Source organism: Xiphophorus maculatus, chromosome 1, assembly GCF_002775205.1.
Source record: "Xiphophorus maculatus strain JP 163 A chromosome 1, X_maculatus-5.0-male, whole genome shotgun sequence".
Taxonomy (NCBI): domain Eukaryota; kingdom Metazoa; phylum Chordata; class Actinopteri; order Cyprinodontiformes; family Poeciliidae; genus Xiphophorus; species Xiphophorus maculatus.
The window spans coordinates 25,136,919-25,156,835 of NC_036443.1; the positions used below are offsets into that span (position 1 = coordinate 25,136,919).

Here is a 19,917-nt window from a genome sequence, read left to right on the forward strand (position 1 = left end):
TGCACGTTTCCCCCCCAAAGCTAACCAAGTGAAATGAGTAATGCTGTTGGATGCTAATGTTAGCTAAATGATGCTTAGCTAATGCAAATAAATCACATTAAACTTGTTAACAAGAATAGGCTACTAATATTGTTGTTATCTATCTTCAAATGTGGGTTGTGCTGATTGCATTTACTTGAATAACGTTTTTGGGAAAAAAGTAGTTTTACTATACTGTACTTTTTTCTTTTACTTGAGTAGATTGATTTTGCATTCAAAGAAATAGGCTTAGGAGATTGGAAACCTTAGATTTCTGTAACATATGAGTTGTTAATGCAAATTTGAGCACAATTATTCAACATTAAACATGTCGCTATTTATATCCTTTTTTGTATTAATAAACATGGTTATTTTATTTTAAATGTTACATAAATATTTGTTTATGTGTTTATATTAAAGTAAAAGCTTGTTTTGTCTGCCCCCCCACCCAAAACAAAAAAAAGTTAATGGCCCCCCCTGCTAAACTGTTCTGGCTGGAAGGTTTGGAAGTAGGGTTGTAATTGGGGTTTGAAAAGAGGGTTTGAAAGAAGTTTGGAAGGAGAAATGAGGGTTGGATGGATGGCTGAATAAAGTTGTAAGAAGGGTTGGAAATAGGAGGGTAGTCCCAACCCTAATTCCAACTCCTATTGAAACCCTATTTTTAATTTGGGTTGGAAATAGGGTTTCTAACCCAAATTGGAAATAGGGTTGGAGGGGCAGAGGTTGGAAGGAGAAATGAGGGTCAGAAGGAGAGTTTGAATTAGAGTAATTCCAACCCTAATTCAAACTCTCCTGACCCTAATTAAAATTTGGGTTGAAATTAGAGTTCAATCCCAAGAGACTATGCTCCTGGGATTGAACTCTAATTCCAGTTTTGATTGAAATTATGGTGGGAAGGAGAGCTGGAATTAGTTCAGAAGTAGGGTAATTCCAACTCAAATTGGAATTAGGGTTAAAGCTAGTGGGCCATTGTTTTGTTTTGCTTTTTTCTGAAGAAGAAATACAAACAAAAACTTGAACAAGGATTTTTTTTATGAAATTATTATTGTGAATGTTTTAGGCATTCACACTAGAACCTAGACTTAATCCTGGTTTCTCATGTAAATGTAACTAGTTACTACCCAACTCTGATAATATAATATAATATAACATAATATAATATAATATAATATAATATAATATAATATAATATAATATAATATAATATAATATAACATAACATAATATAATATAATATAATATAACATAATATAATATAATATAATATAATATAATATAATATAATATAATATAATAATTATTATTAATGACAGCTTTCCTCACCGCGCGCTCTCTACGTCATCATTTCGTCAGTGCACGCGCACGTCGGGTCCTCCGTGGGGTACCAGGGGGCGGAGCCAGCGAGCTGCTGCAGCTGTCCATGGTCGCATAGTGAGAGCCAGAGAGGGTCCGGGTACGTGCGAGATGCGGCCATAGTCACGCTGCACCGCCTCACATCAGAACCCGTCCGGATCGGTATTCCTATTGAGCAACAGAGCCGACTGAAAGGTGAGGATTCCCTCTGCTATTCTGTATTTTCTCTTCCTTTTTTTCCCCCTTTGACGCTGCCTCTTGCCCTTGAACAAAACACGACGATCCATCCCTGCCTGAGGATCCAGAGCAGGCCCCATGCAGGAAGCGAACCAACATGGATGCTGCGCGCAGAGGCAGTGCAGCTGATGATGCTCGATCAGAGATTACGCTCCCGGGATTGAACTCGCAATTTCTAATCCTTCCTACAGACAATTTACGTTCGGGAATGAGATTCGCAGAGGAGGAATATTTGAAAGCCACCTTTTAGATGAATGAGATTTCCGTGAAAATGTGACGATAAAACGAGAAGGGCTTCAAATACAGAGCAGTGGCTCTTCAATTGTGTCGAGCTGACACCCATTTGGACGCAGCCTGGTTCTTGAGAATGATTAAATAAATAAAATGTATTCTTTGTAGAATTATTATTTTTTATCTATCCCGCTGTGCTGTAGCTGTTCAGCCTGCAAGGATGTCAGCTTGTAATTTACTAAAAGCAGTGGACCTGCCAAGCTGCAATGCTGTCAGCAATGAGCCAGAACAGTGAATTACCCAAAGGGAAAACAGATAAATGCAGGTGAATGAAATTAGCTCGTCATTTGGACCTGCACAGATTTGATTTCTCTGTAAAAATGCATGTTGGGACTTTGTGTTTATAGAACTAGCTGTTCTCTGATGCCCTCAGCATCAAATGCCTCTTTATGATTGTCATGATTTATTAAATAAAAAGCAGTGAAGATTTTTTTTTTTTAATGTAATACATTTTTTTCTTTAAATTATATATTTTTTGACTGGGCGACAGGGTTTAAAAATAAAATCTCAGATTTTTTCGTACCATGTCAGGTTTCAAATGTTAACAGATTTTTCTTTTTTGCTTGCTTTTTTTTCTACAACAGAGGATTCAGGTCATTACAAAAATACATAAAAATATAAAATAAACTTATGAGAAGTAAGTCGTACAGGTACAAAGTCATGGTATTATAGAAATAAAGTCACAATATTATGAGAATAAAGTTGCAGACTTTATTCTCATAATATTCTGACTGTATACTCGTACAACTTTATTCTCATAACATTATGAATTTATTCTTGTAATTTTAGGACTTTATTCTCGTAATATGATTTTATTTTAGTAATTTTAAGACTTTATTCTCGTAATATGATTTTATTTTTGTAATTTTAAGACTTTCATCTCATAATTATGGTTTTTGTTTTCTTGCATGGTTCTAATACGCCGTCGTACTTTTCTGCAAAAGAAATTACAGGAAAATATTTTCAAAAAGTGGCTTTTGTTTCAGTCATCTCTTCAGTGAGTTGTACGATGAATTATGTGGGCCAGGCTATGAGAATTTTTGTTTATTTACGAGAATAAAGTCAGAATATTAGCAGAAAAAGACACAAATTTACTTGAAAATATGTCTTAAAATTATGAGAAAAAAATTGCTTTAATGTAAAAAAGCTAATCAGTTAATCAGGATATGACATGAGTAGCTCATGTGTAAATTTTTGCTCTGAACAGAGTCAGGTATTTTCACAATAATTTCAAAGTCATGCTATGAACAATAATTTCATGCTGATGTGTTAAAAGAGTAAGGTATTACTTCACAAGATGCTGAGCATTCCTCATTTTAATTTAAATTTTTCTGTGTTTTACCATTTTATTCCCAACTTTATTCTGGTAGTATTATGACTTTATTCTCCCAATGTTTAAAAAACATCTTAGCCTGGCTTTAATGTTCAGTTGTAGAGCTGACTCATCGTGAACTATGAAAACCCAAAAAAAAAAAAATTTTTAAATTAAATCTTCAAAAACAAAGTATTTGATTAACTGTTAGAATGAATTTATCGCCCGACCTTAGTAGCAGTGCTTTTCTCTGTTGTTGTCACTTTGTGCAGCCTGTGAGGCATCATGGCTGAGCACCAGAGGCAGCGCTCTCTGTCCACCGCCGGGGAGTCTCTCTACCACGTCCTGGGGGTCGACAAGGTCGCCACATCGGACGACATCAAGAGGTCCTACAGGTGAGGCTGAGCGCTGTGATTTACAATCAGACTAATTCAATCCCCTCTGCCGCCGTTCGGCCATTTTTAACCTGCCTTCTGCAACAGGAAACTGGCGCTAAAGTTCCACCCTGACAAGAACCCAGACAATCCGGAGGCAGCGGAAAAATTCAAAGAGATAAACAACGCCCATGCCATCCTGAATGACCCCACGAAGCGAAATATTTACGATAAATACGGCTCTCTGGGACTGTATGTGGCTGAGCAGTTTGGGGAGGAGAATGTTAACACTTATTTTGTCCTTTCAAGCTGGTGGGCAAAGGTAAGATGTGAAAAAAACATTGTCTTGTAATCATATAAGGTGCATTTTAATAAATTCATACCTATACTTTAGTAATTCAACTCAAAATGTGAAACACATGCAAAAAATTAGCGTGACGTCTCTCATTGGTTTTTATCTCTTAATTTTGATGATAATGGGCCAATCATGGCTAATAAAAACCCAAAATTCATTTTTGCAGAAAATTAAAACGATACTTCACAATTATTTATCAAACTGTCACTTAGGGTACGTGAGAAAAGGTAATTACTAAAGAAGCTAACTGCTTATGGCGTGCTGTCTCTAGTAATTCAATGAAAAGCTTAGTGGAAGGAAAAAGTCTAGGGAAAATTAAGCAAGGATTCACATTTTTACACTTCTATTTGGGTCCCAACTGCCTCTAATAGCAACCCATGAGTTTAAAAGAACACCCAGCCATTTTTTTTGGCTGTAAGTTAATGTTTTTGGGCGTCTGGAAACTGAGCCATTTCAAAAGCCTTCCCAATGTAACATCACAAATCAACAGCCTCTGACCTTCACCTAGTTACCACAGCGAAGCCCAGCCCGTTACCTAGCAACCCCAGCGAAGCTCCAACACATTTGGTAGTTCTTTACTTTAAACTATAATCTTCAAAATTAATATTAACACTTGGAAAGTTTCACTCTGTGTTTGAAATAACTTAAAATATAAATTGCTCATTTTTTGAAGTGAATTACTGACGTAAATAAGCTTTTTGATAGTGTTTTTTTTCTTTTAGATGGATCTTCAGGTTTTATTTTGTTGAACCTGTTTGTCTGCAGGCTCTGTTTGTATTCTGTGGCCTGGCCACTGGATGCTACTTCTGCTGCTGCCTGTGCTGCTGCTGTAACTGCTGCTGCGGACGATGTAAACCTCGGCCTCGGGAGGGCCAGGAGCAGGACTTCTACGTGTCCCCCGAGGACCTGGAGGCTCAGCTGCAGTCTGATGAGAGAGGTGAGGCCCAAATAACCAACATTTAAGGGTTAAAATTAAAAACATTTTCAGCTTTTTGGACTCCTTTTGAGCATAAAGACTCAAATGCTTCTAAAAACAGCCCAAATGCTTGAAAAAAAATTTTTTTTTTGGGAATAAGTTAATGGTTTTTTTTGGTGTCAGGAAAAGAAACTGTTTAAAAAAACCTCCCATTTGTTGAGTCACATTCCACGGGCACTGCCCCGTTACCTAGCAACCCCAGCCCTGTAACTTAGCAACCGAAATGGAACTCCAGCACATTAGAAATATACATCATGCAATATAAATCACTCAAATGTATGACAGATCACACAGTTAGAATAAACAGCAATAAAAATTCATCACAAAATGAGTCACAGTTCATACAAAATGTTGGTAAATTTATAAAATGTACAATAATTAACTATTTCAGTTATAGGTGTGTTGCTCCTAAAAAGATTTTCAGCTTCTTTTTGAAAACTGACATCTGTTCAGCTTTTATGAGAGTTAATGTTAGAGTGCCACTCTTTGATTGCTTTGTAAGTAATCAATCAACCAATCAAGTTTATTTGCATATTTCAGCAACAGAGCAGTTCTTAGTGCTTTACATGGTGAAAACATAAAAATGGTCATAAACACATTGTATGGTCAACAGTTGTGAAAATCAGTAACAAACATTACATTTTGTCTAGTGCCATCATTAAAATCATCAATACACATTAAATATATTGGTCAATATTCCATTTAATATCTCTGAAAATCAATTCTAAACAGGTGGATTTTTAGCCTTGATTTGAAGGAACTTGGTGTTTCGGCTGTTTTGCAGTTTTCTGGAAGTTTGTTCCAGATTTGTGGTTCATAGAAGCTGAATGCTGCTTGATTTTGGGGCTGCAGAGCAGAACCAGAACCAGGAGACCTGAGAGGTCTGGAAGGTTTGTATGACAACAGTAGGTCTTTAATGTATTGTGCTGCTAAGCCGTTCAGTGATCTGTAAAATAAAAGACATAACAGGTGCTTTTGAGAAAATTTGTTTTTGCTTGAGTTATGGTGACAGTATTATACCATATAATACTGACAGTATTATACTTCAGCCTTTAGCTATACTTCAGCCTTTAGCTATACTAAAGGCTGAAGTCAAGACCATGAAAACTGTTCAACAATCCAAGTAGAGATGTAGTGGCGATCCAGTGATGGTAGAGTGGCTGTTCTCTAATATCAAAATGTTCTTACAAAGATAAAAATTGCAAGAAAATGTTTATCCTTTTATTTTGTTGCTTTCCTTTCATAATTTACATTTTGCCTGTTTTTAAGAAATTGTAGTTATAAAGACATCATCCAGATCTAAAATGTATAAACACAGTTGTTACAATGCCAGGATTGTCATTTCAAAATGATTTTCATCTTTAATTTGTAATAAATCCTGTAATAATGGCTGCTGGAAATGCCAAGTGTTTTGTTGTTAACTTACCATCCAAAAATCAATTTCTGCATTCTTGTTGGTTGTGCAGAAGGCTCCACTAATGCTTTTCTAAGATGTACAGTTGTATAATATTGTGTGTTTGCAGCCATTTTAGGTTCTAAAACAACTTATTCTGAAAGAAGCTCAAAATGTACTAAATGATCATTATCTAAGAATGATTTTGTGCACAAAATGTATTGAACATGGGGGTTAGCACGCCCCACGTTTGAGGGCTTAGTCCTCGACGCGGACATCGCGGGTTCGACTCCCGGTCCCGACGACCTTTGCCGCATGTCTTCCCCCCTCTCCTTACCCTCCTTCCTGTCTGCCTACTGTCGCAAAAACTCTTTGGAGAAAAAAAAAAAAAAAAAAATGTACTGAACATATTTTGTGTAGCCCATGATGCCCGAAGTCGGTCCTGGAGGGCCAGCATCCTGCATGTTTTAGTTCTCTCCCTGCTGGTAGTAACAACCTTTTCAGCATGTCAGTGTTTCTCTTAGGCCTTCTAATGAGCCATCATTGGATACAGGTGCATTAAACCAGGGAGAGAACTAAACATGCAGGATGCCAGCCCTCGAGGACCGACTTTGGGCACCACTGGTAGCCCGTAGACCTATCCTAACCTGTTTAATGATACATAGCCGGTCACCTTTAAATGCTCTGTTGGGATTGGAGCAGCCAGATATACATAGCTCTCATGTTGAATCATACTTCCATAAACTTTGTAACTAACAACCATCTTAGTTGCCAGTTGCTATGGAGTTGCTATGACAACCTTAGTACTAGCTGTAACCTCATTTCTATTTAAGTTATACAAAGTTCTCATGTGACGTCAATTTTGTAGTTAATAGCCATCTTGGTAGGAAGCATAACTAACTGTCATGGGAGTTGCTATGTAGTTGCTATGACAACAATAAACAAGCCACAAACTTAGAGATAGTTCTCGTCTCGTTCCTATATAACTTATATATAAGTACATTACTCAATTACAATTTTTGAGTACTCTGCCTACCTTTCTGTAACACTAAGATAAATATTAGTGATATTTACTGCCGAACTAGAAAAAATAGCTTAGCTAATGTAACTTTTATCTGCAAGCTAAGATGGACATGTAGCCTATGTGTGTAATTACAGACCTGCTGTGCCAGAACCAGAATCTTGTTATTTACAGGAAGAGTTTGTACGTCCTTTACAAATCCTTTTAAACACTGATTGCATGCGTCCATAGATTTTAGGTCGCGAAACTCCTCCATGGTGTAGCCATGTTCACTAAGTAGTGAACTATATCATAGTAAGAGATCGGAGGCAGCTTGTCCGTATGGTGTGACATGTGTCCACTCTCTGTCTTGTACGGATCGATCCCGACAGCAGCCATTTTGTTAATATATATTTATCTTGCTAATTGGTCAAGTTATTTTGTTGGTCTTGAAGCCATGGCTCTTGTATGCTTTGCGCTGTTTGCCTACCAAGATGGCGCGGATCGCTTCCGGTTCAGACTTGTGGGAACTGTGTATTGAAATGAAGTTTGTGTTTCTCAAACAGAGGCTGCTGGGGAGCCCATAGTGCTGCAGCCGTCGGCAACAGAGACGACTCAGCTAACATCGGATGGGCACTACTCCTACCACACCGACACCGGCTTCAACTAACCCCTCCGCTCCCGTCAGTCCCAGAACGGGATCCTGCCTGCTTCCCTGCTCCACCTCCGTGAGATGAAAGAAAAAGGCAAACCCATCCTTCCACGTCAGAAGAGCCATGCAGAGGAGAGTGGACTTGTCAGCATGGCCTTTCAAATGAACTAATGAAGTCACATCCACTCCCCTCCTTCCCTCATTATGCTTTCCCCATGTGCAAGAAGGAAAGAGAAACAACCAAACTGTTTCCCTTTGGGTTCTTCTTCTGCACTTTAACCACACAGGTCCCCGTTCCCTCCATTTCCCATTGTTTGCATCATGGTGTAGCATGCACTGTGTCGAAAACATTGTCCCTACAATTTCTTTATGCCTTGGCAACAGTTTTACTTATTAGCAAGAATCATAACATATGTGCAGTGATGTTAAAATGAGCACAGCTCACCAGGAGGAGGAGAAAGAGGTCAAGTTTACGAGATATTTTCTGCTGAAGGAGTGGAGAGCCGCGGCTCGTCAGGGATGGTTGGAAACATGCATGAAGGTTCAGGCAGTCAGTGCCATCATTAAACGTTAGAGGACTGGTCTGTCCCCACATTTGCACTTTTCACTTCTAATTTGAGATCGATTTTGTTTTCGGCACAAAAACAGCTCTGACACTGTTTTCTGTTTGTCTCTTCTGTGTTCCTTCCTGAGTGGTTTTGATCCAAGTCGTTAAGGCGCCCAGCTTTATTCGTGGACAGGCGTTCATAAATACCAGCCAGGGTTCAATTTAGCTTCATATCCTATTACATGCAACAGGGAAAGGTTTGCGTTCTGCGCCTCACCGCAGCAGGTATTGTGATTATTTTGAAGCAAACTCCTGTAATGGATTTGGTCCATGTTACATTATAAATCTCATATTTTCATATCAGCAGCTTAACATTGACATAAACTCTGGATGCAACAATTAGAAGGAACCTCACACAAAACAACTTGTTGAAGTGTAACAAGTTTATTTAGTTGCACTTCATCCACGCTGGTTTTATTTTTATTGCATAAAGCCAAGGAGCTTAACAAAGTTAAGCTGTGCAGAATTCAAGATGATTTTATTTTATCTTTTATTTTTTTGTGCAATAAGCTCAGCGTTGCCAAGCTTCATCTTATTCAACCTGGTTTTATTTTTTTTTATCTTGCAACATTAAGGTTAACTGTAGGATTCATCTCATTTAAGCTGATTTTATTTTTATTTTACTGCATAAAGCCAAGGAGCTTAACTTTCTTAAACTGAACATAATTCAAGCTGATTTTATTTAATTTCTATTTTTGCTCTAAGCACAGTATGCTTATTAAAAATGAATCCCGTCCAGTAGTTTTTATTTTATTTTATTTTATTTGAGTTTTATTGTGCAATGCTAACCTCATTTTGTCTCATCCAACTTATTTTTATATTTTTATTTTATGCTATAGTGTAAATATAAGCTATGTAAAGCTTAATCTCATCGAAACAGTTATTTTATTTTTGCTTATTTTATTTTATTGTTATTATTCAACAATATCTCAGTTTTGTCACACTTGATCTCATTCAAGCTATTTTTAATTTATTTTATTTAAAATAAAATATTTAAAATAAAATAAATAACAATTATTTTATTTTAAATAAAATAATTTATTATATTTAACTTAAAATAAATATTTGAAAATAATTTTAATGCATTTTTTAAATGTTGCATTGAAATAATGCAATATTATTCTGTTGTATTATTTTAATGCAGAAATAATATTTTATGGCATTAAAATACTTTATTTTAATGCCATAAAATATCTTTATTTTATTGCATTAAGTTGCACCTTATTCTGGTTAATTTAGTTTAATTTTATTGTGCTGATTTAATCCAAGCAGCTCCAGTTTATCCAGCTGCACTTCAACCATGCTGGTTGATGGCATCACATGATTTTCTTTTTTCTCTTTACACCAAACGTTGCGCGTCCCTCTCTTCCTGGGTGACGTTGAGTTTAAATCTGTTGAGCCTGATATTCTGTCCGATGCTGTGATCGTTCTTCATTGTTGACTCTCTGAATCTGCGAAATGCATCTTTGAGAAAAAAGATACGTTTTTCTCGTACTGCATATTTTACCACATATTAATCTTTGCTACTTTTGCAGCTTCATGACTACAACTGATGTGTTTAAATGGTTTACAATTGGTGAGCCCCCGTAGCCCACCCCTCTGCTATTAATGGTATGGATGTTGACCTCTGTGGCCCTCGTATGATGTTTCCTGTAACCCCCCAATGCAACATAGATGTTCCTGTCATGGCTTTTTCATTGAGATACTGAAAAATGCTACTGTAAATGTTTTCAGCTGAATGCACTGTGTGTCGAAAAAAACTATAATGGATCAGAAAATGACTCCAAAAAAATAGTATATAGTGTAACTATAGTGAAATGGTTATATGATGCATTTTTGATTTTTTTTTATTTATTTCATATTCCGTTATGTTTTAAAGAAGGACTCCCAGTCATTTTAAATGGTATGGTGTTGTAATGTAACCATTAAACCCAGTAAGGGATGGTTTAATGGTTGGAGCTGCCTGTAAATACACTCAGCCCATATAAAGTATAAACATTTATGTTGTAGCATGGTAACTGTGTGTCTGGAAGAAAACAAGTGGATCATTGATCTGATTTGCTGTTGTTGAATAAATGTTCCTCAACATTTTGACTCATGTCTTCATCTATTTTTTTTGTTTGTTTGTTTGTTTTAAAGCCAAGATTCTAATAGTTGGCAGAAAATAAAGTGATTATCCACCTGAATCTATTAATAGTCTCATAAAAATACAGTAAAAAAATGAAGTGGAAAAGAGTCAGTGTTAATGTAAAGTTTTGTCATTTTCTTTTACCATCTAAGCCATTAATGTACTAATCTTTCTTTTCATGTGATACTTTATCAACATTATTTATACATATTAACAATAACATGTAGAATATGCACAGCATAAAACAAGTTTCTTATCATCATTGGAATTATAATTTACTTATATTGTGCTTTGATGCAGCTTTTTTCAGAAGCTGCTCGTTACGTGGATCTAATTTTTACCACCAGATGGAGACAAATATATTTATACAGTGATGTTAAATAGTCAGATTCAAGTCATTTTATTTGTAAATTCAATTGTGATTTGTGTTTAATCAATGAAGATGCTCTGTGCTAACCATCAAATGTTTCGCAACAAATTTAACCAGTAAATGGTTTTTGTCTCACTTGTCATTCTTAGAATGAGTTTATAAAACCAAGCTACATTTATTATTAATAACCAAGGAATAAAACCGTTTAGTGAAATAAAATTCAAGTAAATGACAATAATGTGAGAAAAAAAACTAAAATAATGAATATATAATGGTCAAACAGAGGCAAATAAAAATCAAACTAAATTTAAATATCAACTTAAATGTCTTTACTAAGAGGCTATTTTGATTTTTCTGATAAAATAAATTGTGTCTAACCTACAGTAAAAGCCACTAGTGAATAAGTGTACTGTTTTTTTTAATCCCTTGAACAGCAACTCCTGCTGAGTTGGGTTCTTCTTGTTAAAAGAAGGTTGTTTGTTTCCACTGTCACCACAAACTTGCTCAGGAAAAGGGAATGCTGCAAAAATCCCAAACATGATGAAATTACGGATTTCTTTCCACCAACTTTCAATAATTGAATTTATCTGGGCTGTGATATAACTAGGGTTAAATTAAATATGAATATGTTTAAGTTATTGGGTTGCTTTCATTATGTGATACATTTAGTGCATCATATAATGTGTGTCTTCTAAAGTTCATTTGATGACATCATGTTTGTTGTGAAATAATCACGTTTTTGTGTTTTCACTGAGGCATTTGTGCATAAATAACGTAGTGATGCAGTTTTTACTTGTCTTTGGCTTTAATTTTTCTGGAAATCTTCAGAAAATAATCTGTTCAATGCTGAACTATTACGAAACAGGATTGAAAATATTTTGGTTTACAACATCTCTCTTATTTGTTGTTCCTTTATGATTATGAAAACACTGCCTTGTGTACTAGTGTTGACAAATATATGCCAAATATGCCCAAAACAATAAAGTGAAGCAAAAGATAAATAGTCAAATGTTGTGTTTTTTTATAATTGAATCTATTTGATAACCATTTATATTTTAAAGAGTTTGTATTCAGTTTAAACGATGCCAAGTGTGTTCACATTAATTATGTGTAGGGACGAAATGGTGAAATCAAACAGAGATACCTGAAGCTGGCATGAGTTTATAGTGATCTCTTTATATCCTGCTGTTGTCAATTACCGAGATTACCGAGTGTGAGAGAGTGAAACCAATAATAGCCTCAGTGATCAGACTACCCCCGGCTATTCTCTGAGCTCAGCTAACTGGATGGAGACATTTGGCAGCGGTTAGCTTATTAAAACACTTCGAAGTGAACAAAGCAGCGATGAGCCGACAAGGTAAGACCAACTCGCATTGATCATACGGTATTGCATTTTTATTATATGTCTGCGTTTGGTTGGTTTTATAGGGTTAATGACAAGTAGTTTTTTTTGTTTGTTTTTTTTGTCGTTTGCTAGTTTTGGTGACTTTATGCTGACGTTAGCATAGCACGCAACAGGTTAGCCGTTAGCCGGCTAGCCTGTTAGCTGGTGAGCAGAAAGTGAGGGAGGAGTTCAGCACCGAGGATAGCAGCTCCGACATGCTTAACACTACAGTGAATAATAACATGCAACTTTCTTATAAATCTACATTTATTGCTAAAATTACAATTATGAGTCGAAATCGTCGTCTCAAACGTAAATTCTTGATTAAATAAAGTAGTTTAGTTGTCATTACGTTAGAAATATAATTTAAATTCAAGAAAAACCGAATGTGATTCTCGAAGCCGGAACCTCAGGAAAAACAATGATATAATATAAATATTTTTATATTAATTTATTTAAACAGAACATTTTTTCGAATTAGTCTTTCATATGTGGATCTGAAATATTTAGTAGAATGATTTTTTTCTTTTTTCCTTTTGTGTCGTTTTCTATTTTTATACACGGTATCTTCAATTTTAATTTCTGAATAGTAAAAGCTTAATTTTTCCTTGCAGCAATGTATCTATGGTAGTTATTTAAAAAATAAAATTATTATAAACCGGTAAAGCTATAAAGATATAACTGTTATTGACTGTCTTTTACTGACTATTACTTTAAATAACTAATCACTAATCTATCCCCTGATAGATCAGTAACTTTTTTTTAACATCTCAAATCCCTCTTGAACATTTATTTGAGATATAAATACTCATTCTTAAACACATTGTAATTTTGAACTCATTACAGCTGAATCTTAATCTATATTTTTCACTTTTCCTTCCTGATTCACATCAGTCTAAATTGATATTTCCTCTGTCTCTAAGTTTTTAACGGGACATCTTCATCGCTGAACTTCTCCACAAGAATTACAGGCAATGGCTGTTCACACACAAATCTAAGAGAGGATGACTGGGACACGCTGCGTTTTGAGCTTACAAAGGTAATGTAACACAATTCAATGGCAAGCAAGGACAGAAAACATTCTTTTCCCCCCATCTGAATTTATTGTTCTTTCCTCCTGCATAGACGGAGGATGAGATTCAGACATTGAGGCAAGTGCTTTTGGCAAAAGAGAAGTATGCAGCAGACATCAGGAGGCAGCTGGGGATGAGTCCGCTCAGTAACGTGAAGCAGAATCTCTCCAAAGGTTGGCAGGAAGTCCAGACCTCAGCTCCGTACGTTCTCCCACACGTTCACAAACACAGAAACTAAGATTTATATACAATTTCAGTGAAGTTTTCAGCCATTTAAGGTGTGGATGTACCATAGAGCCAGTTTTATTACGCATTGTTTTATCATGACAGAAGCTGCATTTCCATTCCAAACATAAGTAAAATGTTGTTGGAAAAACACAGTTTCGCAAAATCAGAAACATGATTAAAATAACATGTGAATAAGTTTGCTCATGCTGTAAGTCGTTAAAAAACATGCTGCTCAATCATCCTCCAATCACTTCCTGTTGTTCTCCTTCATGGTTTGCGCCTGTATTATCATCCGGTTGTTGCCAAAAAGGTTTTCCTTTCAGTTTTGCAAAATAAACCAATTTTGATATGGCTCAAAAACCACCTCATTCTAGCACCAAAACGTATCAGAAAATCTGTGTTGCCGTGTTTCTATTAAGCAAAATTATTATCAAAATATCAGATTGTGCAATTTTATGGACAATGGAAATGCAGCTATGGTTACATAACCAAAAGAGGCAACCTGGCGATAATCAGGGCTGCCCTCTTAAGTCAGCACACTAATCAGCCGACCTTTGCATGTCCTGTCGTTTCAGATATCTCACAGCCTCTGCCACTCTGGAGGATATCAGCAACTCCAGCGTGTGAGTCCATATAATCACAATTTAATCATCCCCAGAAATATATTCACTTTTTAAAACAACTGGATCTCTTCGCCGTTTATTTCTGTGCATGTTTCCTCAAGAGGGATCACTTCTAAGAACCGTCTGATGGGATTTTCCGGGTCAAATAGGATTGGTGCCCTGATAATAGCCCCACAGCCTGACTTAGCACAAGAGGCAGCGGCTTTACAAAGTCACAGCATGACGAGCCTCCAGTGTTTGTATTAAACAGGAGGAAGGATCTGCTGCAGCCAGATGGACAGCTGACGCACATGAAGCTTATTGTTGTTTACGAGTTGCTTTTGTATCTAGCGGTGGGATGTAGCGGAGTACAAGTACTTTGTTACTGTACTTAAATAAAATTTTATTACTTTACTTGAAGCTAGAGAACGTAACTTTTACAAAAAATGTTTTTTACATATTTGTTAAAACTGTACCACGGCATGATGGTATGAGACAGATAATCTGTGAAAAAAATCAAGCTCCTCTACTTTCTCACCAATCAGAGCCAGTAGGAGGGTCTCAGCGCTGTCAATCAATCTTGTGAACGCGCTGCTAAATGTACTGATGGTGGAGAAGCTACTTACGATTACAGGAAAACTTTTTATCCACAAACATCGATGGCTATGCTAACTAACCTTAGCATAAACAACAAACTCTGCTGCACATGGCACACACAGACATGATTGGCAGCGCTAAGACCCGCCTCCTAGCTCTGATTGGTTATTTCTAGATAGCACTGGGAGAAGGCAGAGGAATTAATTTTTTTTTTTGTCACAGATTACCTGTGTCGATAACATACTGACATCACAACAGTTTCAACAAGTATGTCAAAAAATATATAATATAAAAGTTTTAAGTAGATTACTGCAGTTTTAAGTAGATTTAATTGAGTTACTTTTGACTTTTACTTCACTTCATTTTACATTAATTATCTATACTTTCAACTCCACTATATTTTTGTAATTTGTTCACAGAAATATGTGGAGTTTCATTCACGTCACATTGCGTTATTTGTTTTAAAGTAATTGATAACTTACTTACTTACTTTCGAGTTAACTACTTCAAAAAATGGGTCCAAGTTTTGCAAATGGTGCCAGGAAATTAAAATATTATTCATTACTGACCCATTAAGGTTGAATATACAGTATTTCTTTAAACTGTGGAGTTGATGGCAAACTGGAGTTGAAATAAACGATCAACTTTTATTTGAATGGTTTTACTGCAGTTAAAATAACACATTGGTTTTACTTCTGTTTTAAACCAAAATTTTCAAAGGAATAGTTATTCCTCTTTCTTACTCTAACATTTAACTCTGCATTTCTGATGCACAGAATCAAGTGAAAACTGCCACAGATTGTAAACACAACAGAAGCATACATTTAACAAGTATTTCCACGTTCAATACTTTAAGTAGTCTTAAAAGCAAGTATGTGGTTTTACTCAAGTTAAAATGTTCATGTGGTACTTTTTCTTTTACTAGAAAACATTTTTGTCTGTTTACAGTGTTTGCCTTCTGTTCTGTGTTTACTGGTTGCTGCTGTTAAACATTCGGAAACCCACAGAGCTTTGTTTTATCGCAGTGACTGATTTAATTTGTTATGCGCAGATACGTGAGGACACGAGACGGTCTGTCTCAAGCCGGCCAGGTGACATCTGCTGCTCTGTCCAACGTGGGCGTGGCCATCACCAGAAGGCTGGCGCAGATGAGGTCAGCCCACTTTTATTTGGGTTACATTAAAAACAGAGAAAAACCTTTCAATAAATAGTTTAGTTATAAATAGTCATGTAATTTTTATACCAAACAAATGCTGAAATGTATTATTCTACAAGGTGTTTATCCCAGTGTATTATAAGCCTGGTGGGCTGCCAGACTTTATTTGTCTGCCCCGCCAGGCTGGGTGTGCTTTGTTTACTTATTTTAAATAGGTTTTTTACACATTAGTAACTGTGATCAATGAATTAATAGTTTATTTGTACATTTCAGCAGCAAGGCTGTTCAAAGTGCTTTAAACCATAAAAACATCACACAGTAACTACTTAAACAAGCAACAAACATTACATTTTGTCAAGTGCAATCATCAAAATCATCAACACACATCAAACATGTTGATTAATGTTCAATTTATTAAGGTTTTAAATCAACTCTTAAATAGGAGGGGGGTTAGCCTGGATTTAAAAGAACTCTGTTTTGCAGTTTTCTGGAAGTTTGTTTCAGATTTGTGGTGCATAGAAGCTGAATGCTGCTTCTCCACGTTTGGTTCTGGTTCTGGGGAGGCAGAGCAGAACCAGAAGATCTGAGAGAGAGGTCTGGAAGGTTGCTATGACAACAGCAGATCGTTAATGTATTGTGGTGCTAAATCGTTAAGTGATTTATAAACCAACGGTATTTTATAGTCTATTCTCTGAGTGTAAGGACTTTAGAACTGGAGTGATATACACTAACTTCCTGGTTTTAGTCAGAATGCCAGCAGCAGTGTTCTGGATCAGATTAATTTGTTAGGCAGACCTGCGACCTGCAACACAGGTCAATGAGTCTAAAGAAACTCATAATCAATGAGTTTCTTTAGATCTCGCTGAAACATTAGTCCTCTGATCCTGGAAATGTTCTTCAGGTGACAGAAGGTCAACTTTGTAACTGTCTTTATGTGACTCTGAAGGTTCAGGTCTGAGTCCATCATTACACCCAGATTTTGGGCCTGATCAGTTGATTAGCCACTACTACTACCACTGCTAACGGCTACAGTATTATAACAAGGAAATTAACTTTTAAAATGCTATCATCTAATCAAAACCTCAAATTTATCTGGAGTTTGTCGGTGTCTCTGAAGTTCAAAGAAAATGTTTTCTGTTCTAAGATTGAGAAAATTGGGAACTAAAATGCTTTCAGTCTTCACAATCCAGCTCCAAACTACAGCTACAATCACATTTTAGCTCTAAAAATATAAAATGCAAATAGGCTGACCTTAAGAAACACAAATGTATATTTTTACACTACAAGTCCCATTCATACCAGTAGAAAGGTTGGTTTATCCAGAGGGTTTTTATGGATCTGAGGGGGGAAGATGGAGTCAAACCGTCTAATTACCTTTTCCTTCCACTGAGCTACAGCAAAACCTTTACTCAGGTCTCCTCAGGTCAATCTGAGGTCAGTCTGACAGGCTGTCCCTTCTGGCACCGGTCTCTGGATGTCTGGCAGTAGCCCACTTTGGGTCGCAACAAAAATAATAATGTAGAAGTAAAACTTTCGAAGATAACTTAAGCTAAAAGTGTAAGGAGGAAAAACAAATACTACAAAAACAGACTAAATGAATCACAAAAGTGAGAAGAATATTGAAATAATACAAGTGTAAAGTCATATTACCAGAATAGAGCAAAGCTGGGTAGTAACTAGTTACACTTACTGAATTACATTTACTTGAGTAACTTTTTTTGAAAAGATGTATTTTTACTACACTGTACCTTTTACTTGAGTAATTTCATCAAGTATTTTTACTCTTGAGTAAAATTTCAGGGTTTTCTACCCCCTGAATGGAATAACAAACATGTTTTAATGAAAAATTCACCAGACTCAGACGCATACCTGCAGTTAATGTTTCATAAGTTTTATACTGAAAGAAACTGATTTTATTTTTTTTATTTATATTTATTTTATTTTTCATCTTTAAAATACCAAAATATCCGCTTAAGTTTACATTTTGGTCCGTCTAATGATGTAATTTTTAAATGATTGATTTGTTCAGTTACTCAGTACTTGAGTAGACTTTTTCCAAATATCTTTTTACACTTGAGTATAATTTACTAGAAATAGGTCGAGGTAGTGCTACTCCTACTTGAGTACAATTTTTGAGTACTCTACTCACCTCTCAGAGTAATATTAGGAGGATGAATTGTAAGTTTGTGAGAATTTCAAAACAAAAACTAATTAAACATTAAAATGAGCATCTTGTGACGTTAAAATTTGGTATTGGATTTGGTTTGGACACGTCAGCTTCAAATTTAGTGTGAAACCACTGAGTCCGTTTTGAAGAAAGAACCACAAACATGCCAAGTTGGATCTTAATGACATAAGATGCACAGAAGTGGTTTTTGTTGTTGTTGTGTTTTGTCAGATGTTAGTTATTTAATTTCCCTTTGGGATCAATAAAGTATTTTAAAATTGAATATTAAATGGGAACATTTTTTTTTAAATAATTTGTATTTATTTTACGCTGTCCAGAGACTACTAACCTCATTATAACCTTGCAGTTGGAGCATAGCATCACCTTATAGTTTTTAAAGAATATTCAAACTGTAATCCAATAACATTGTTTTGCATTTTCTTTTCTCATTTATTCTGCAAACTCAACAGAGCCTTGCCTCTTCCCAGCCCGCCACGGTAAGATCTGAGCTTCAAAACGTCTTCATTTTAGGAAGTAAATAAAGAAATGTTACTTAGTTCGTAACTGCCCATAATAATATGTTTTTGGATCATATTTGTTACATTCTGCTCAGTTAAAACTTAAATATGTGATAATTCAAAGCGTTGTGTAAAAGAAAAGCAGTTTTCCACCTTAAAATTTACAATTTACCCTCAAACATTTTATAATAATATCATTGTTTTCCACTCAGGACCCTGAGCCATACCATTAGTGTGCCATCTATGAGGTAAAACATCACAATATATTTAAAAACAAGTTAGTATTCAACATATTTAATAGTATTTAATTGTTCATATTTATTTTTAGGCATTCATCCACATTCAAGTCTATTGAAGAACTTGTTGGCAGTGTGAAGGTGAGTGTTAATGTTAAACAAACATAGAAAACACAATATATGGTTTATATTGTGTAAGTTATGATCAGTTATTTCTGAATTAAAAGGATAAAGTGACTGGAGGCGTGTCAAACAGTGAAGAGGCGTCTGGATTTGAAAGAAGATCCTCACGCAACCAAACCTGAGATGAATCGATTTTATGCAAATCACAAAAATTTCTCAAAGTAAAAAAAAAAAGTGAATTCTCTCCCTCATCAATATGCATGTTTGTTTTTTCAGTTTCTTTGTTGATGCAGATTAAGAAATTGAATGTACAATACAAGTTGTCTAAGTAAAATAATTTAGATGTATTTAAATCTTTGAATGTTTTAAAATGTGTTCATTTTAATATGCTGGTTATTTTTGACATGCTTGTATCTCCATATTCTGAAATCAGATGTACTACAAGGTATTTTTGTAATGTCAGATTTTTCAAGTAAAGGCTTTAGAATACATTCAATGTCTCTGTTTGTTGACTTCTATGAATTTTGGAAATGGACATAAAAAAATTGCTAAAGTAGCCTAGAAATATAGCTCCAATATATTACTTTATATATAATCTGACAGGAATTGGAGCTTCTTTTGTTTTATAATTTGTAAATCAAAAAGGTTAATAATAATGCAATTGTTTAATAAAAGTGAAAAAGCAAATATTAGGTGTCTTATTTCATGTGCCTTTCTGTTTTATTTCATTTTTAACTTTAAGATAATTAAATAAATCTGTGCACAGT

At 35.4% G+C, this 19,917-nt stretch overlaps 2 protein-coding genes across 2 annotated transcripts; both read left to right on the forward strand.

Annotated features, from left to right (window-relative positions):
• Positions 1-1,393: 1,393 nt before the first annotated feature.
• Positions 1,394-9,110, forward strand: LOC102225702 (dnaJ homolog subfamily C member 5-like). Its single transcript, XM_005798889.2, has 5 exons — positions 1,394-1,566; positions 3,484-3,606; positions 3,694-3,907; positions 4,706-4,877; positions 7,876-9,110. The coding sequence occupies exons 2-5, from the start codon at positions 3,497-3,499 to the stop codon at positions 7,977-7,979; spliced, it is 600 nt and encodes a 199-aa protein (XP_005798946.1). The 5' UTR covers positions 1,394-1,566; positions 3,484-3,496; the 3' UTR covers positions 7,980-9,110.
• A 3,117-nt stretch (positions 9,111-12,227) lies between these two features.
• Positions 12,228-19,641, forward strand: LOC102225965 (tumor protein D54-like). Its single transcript, XM_005798890.3, has 9 exons — positions 12,228-12,423; positions 13,374-13,489; positions 13,576-13,724; positions 14,327-14,374; positions 16,002-16,103; positions 18,744-18,770; positions 19,004-19,039; positions 19,120-19,168; positions 19,255-19,641. Exons 1-9 carry the CDS (start codon positions 12,411-12,413, stop codon positions 19,330-19,332), a joined length of 618 nt encoding a protein of 205 aa, XP_005798947.1. The 5' UTR covers positions 12,228-12,410; the 3' UTR covers positions 19,333-19,641.
• The last annotated feature ends 276 nt before the right edge of the window (positions 19,642-19,917 follow it).

Coding starts and splice junctions, on each gene's coding strand:
- LOC102225702 (XM_005798889.2), top strand. CDS start 3,497: ATGGCTGAGCACCAGAGGCAGCGCTCTCTGTCCACCGCCGGGGAGTCT. Junction 3,607..3,693: donor GACATCAAGAGGTCCTACAG/GTGAGGCTGAGC, acceptor CTTCTGCAACAG/GAAACTGGCGCTAAAGTTCC. Junction 4,878..7,875: donor GCTGCAGTCTGATGAGAGAG/GTGAGGCCCAAA, acceptor TTTCTCAAACAG/AGGCTGCTGGGGAGCCCATA.
- LOC102225965 (XM_005798890.3), top strand. Junction 14,375..16,001: donor GATATCAGCAACTCCAGCGT/GTGAGTCCATAT, acceptor TGTTATGCGCAG/ATACGTGAGGACACGAGACG. Junction 18,771..19,003: donor CCTCTTCCCAGCCCGCCACG/GTAAGATCTGAG, acceptor TTTTCCACTCAG/GACCCTGAGCCATACCATTA.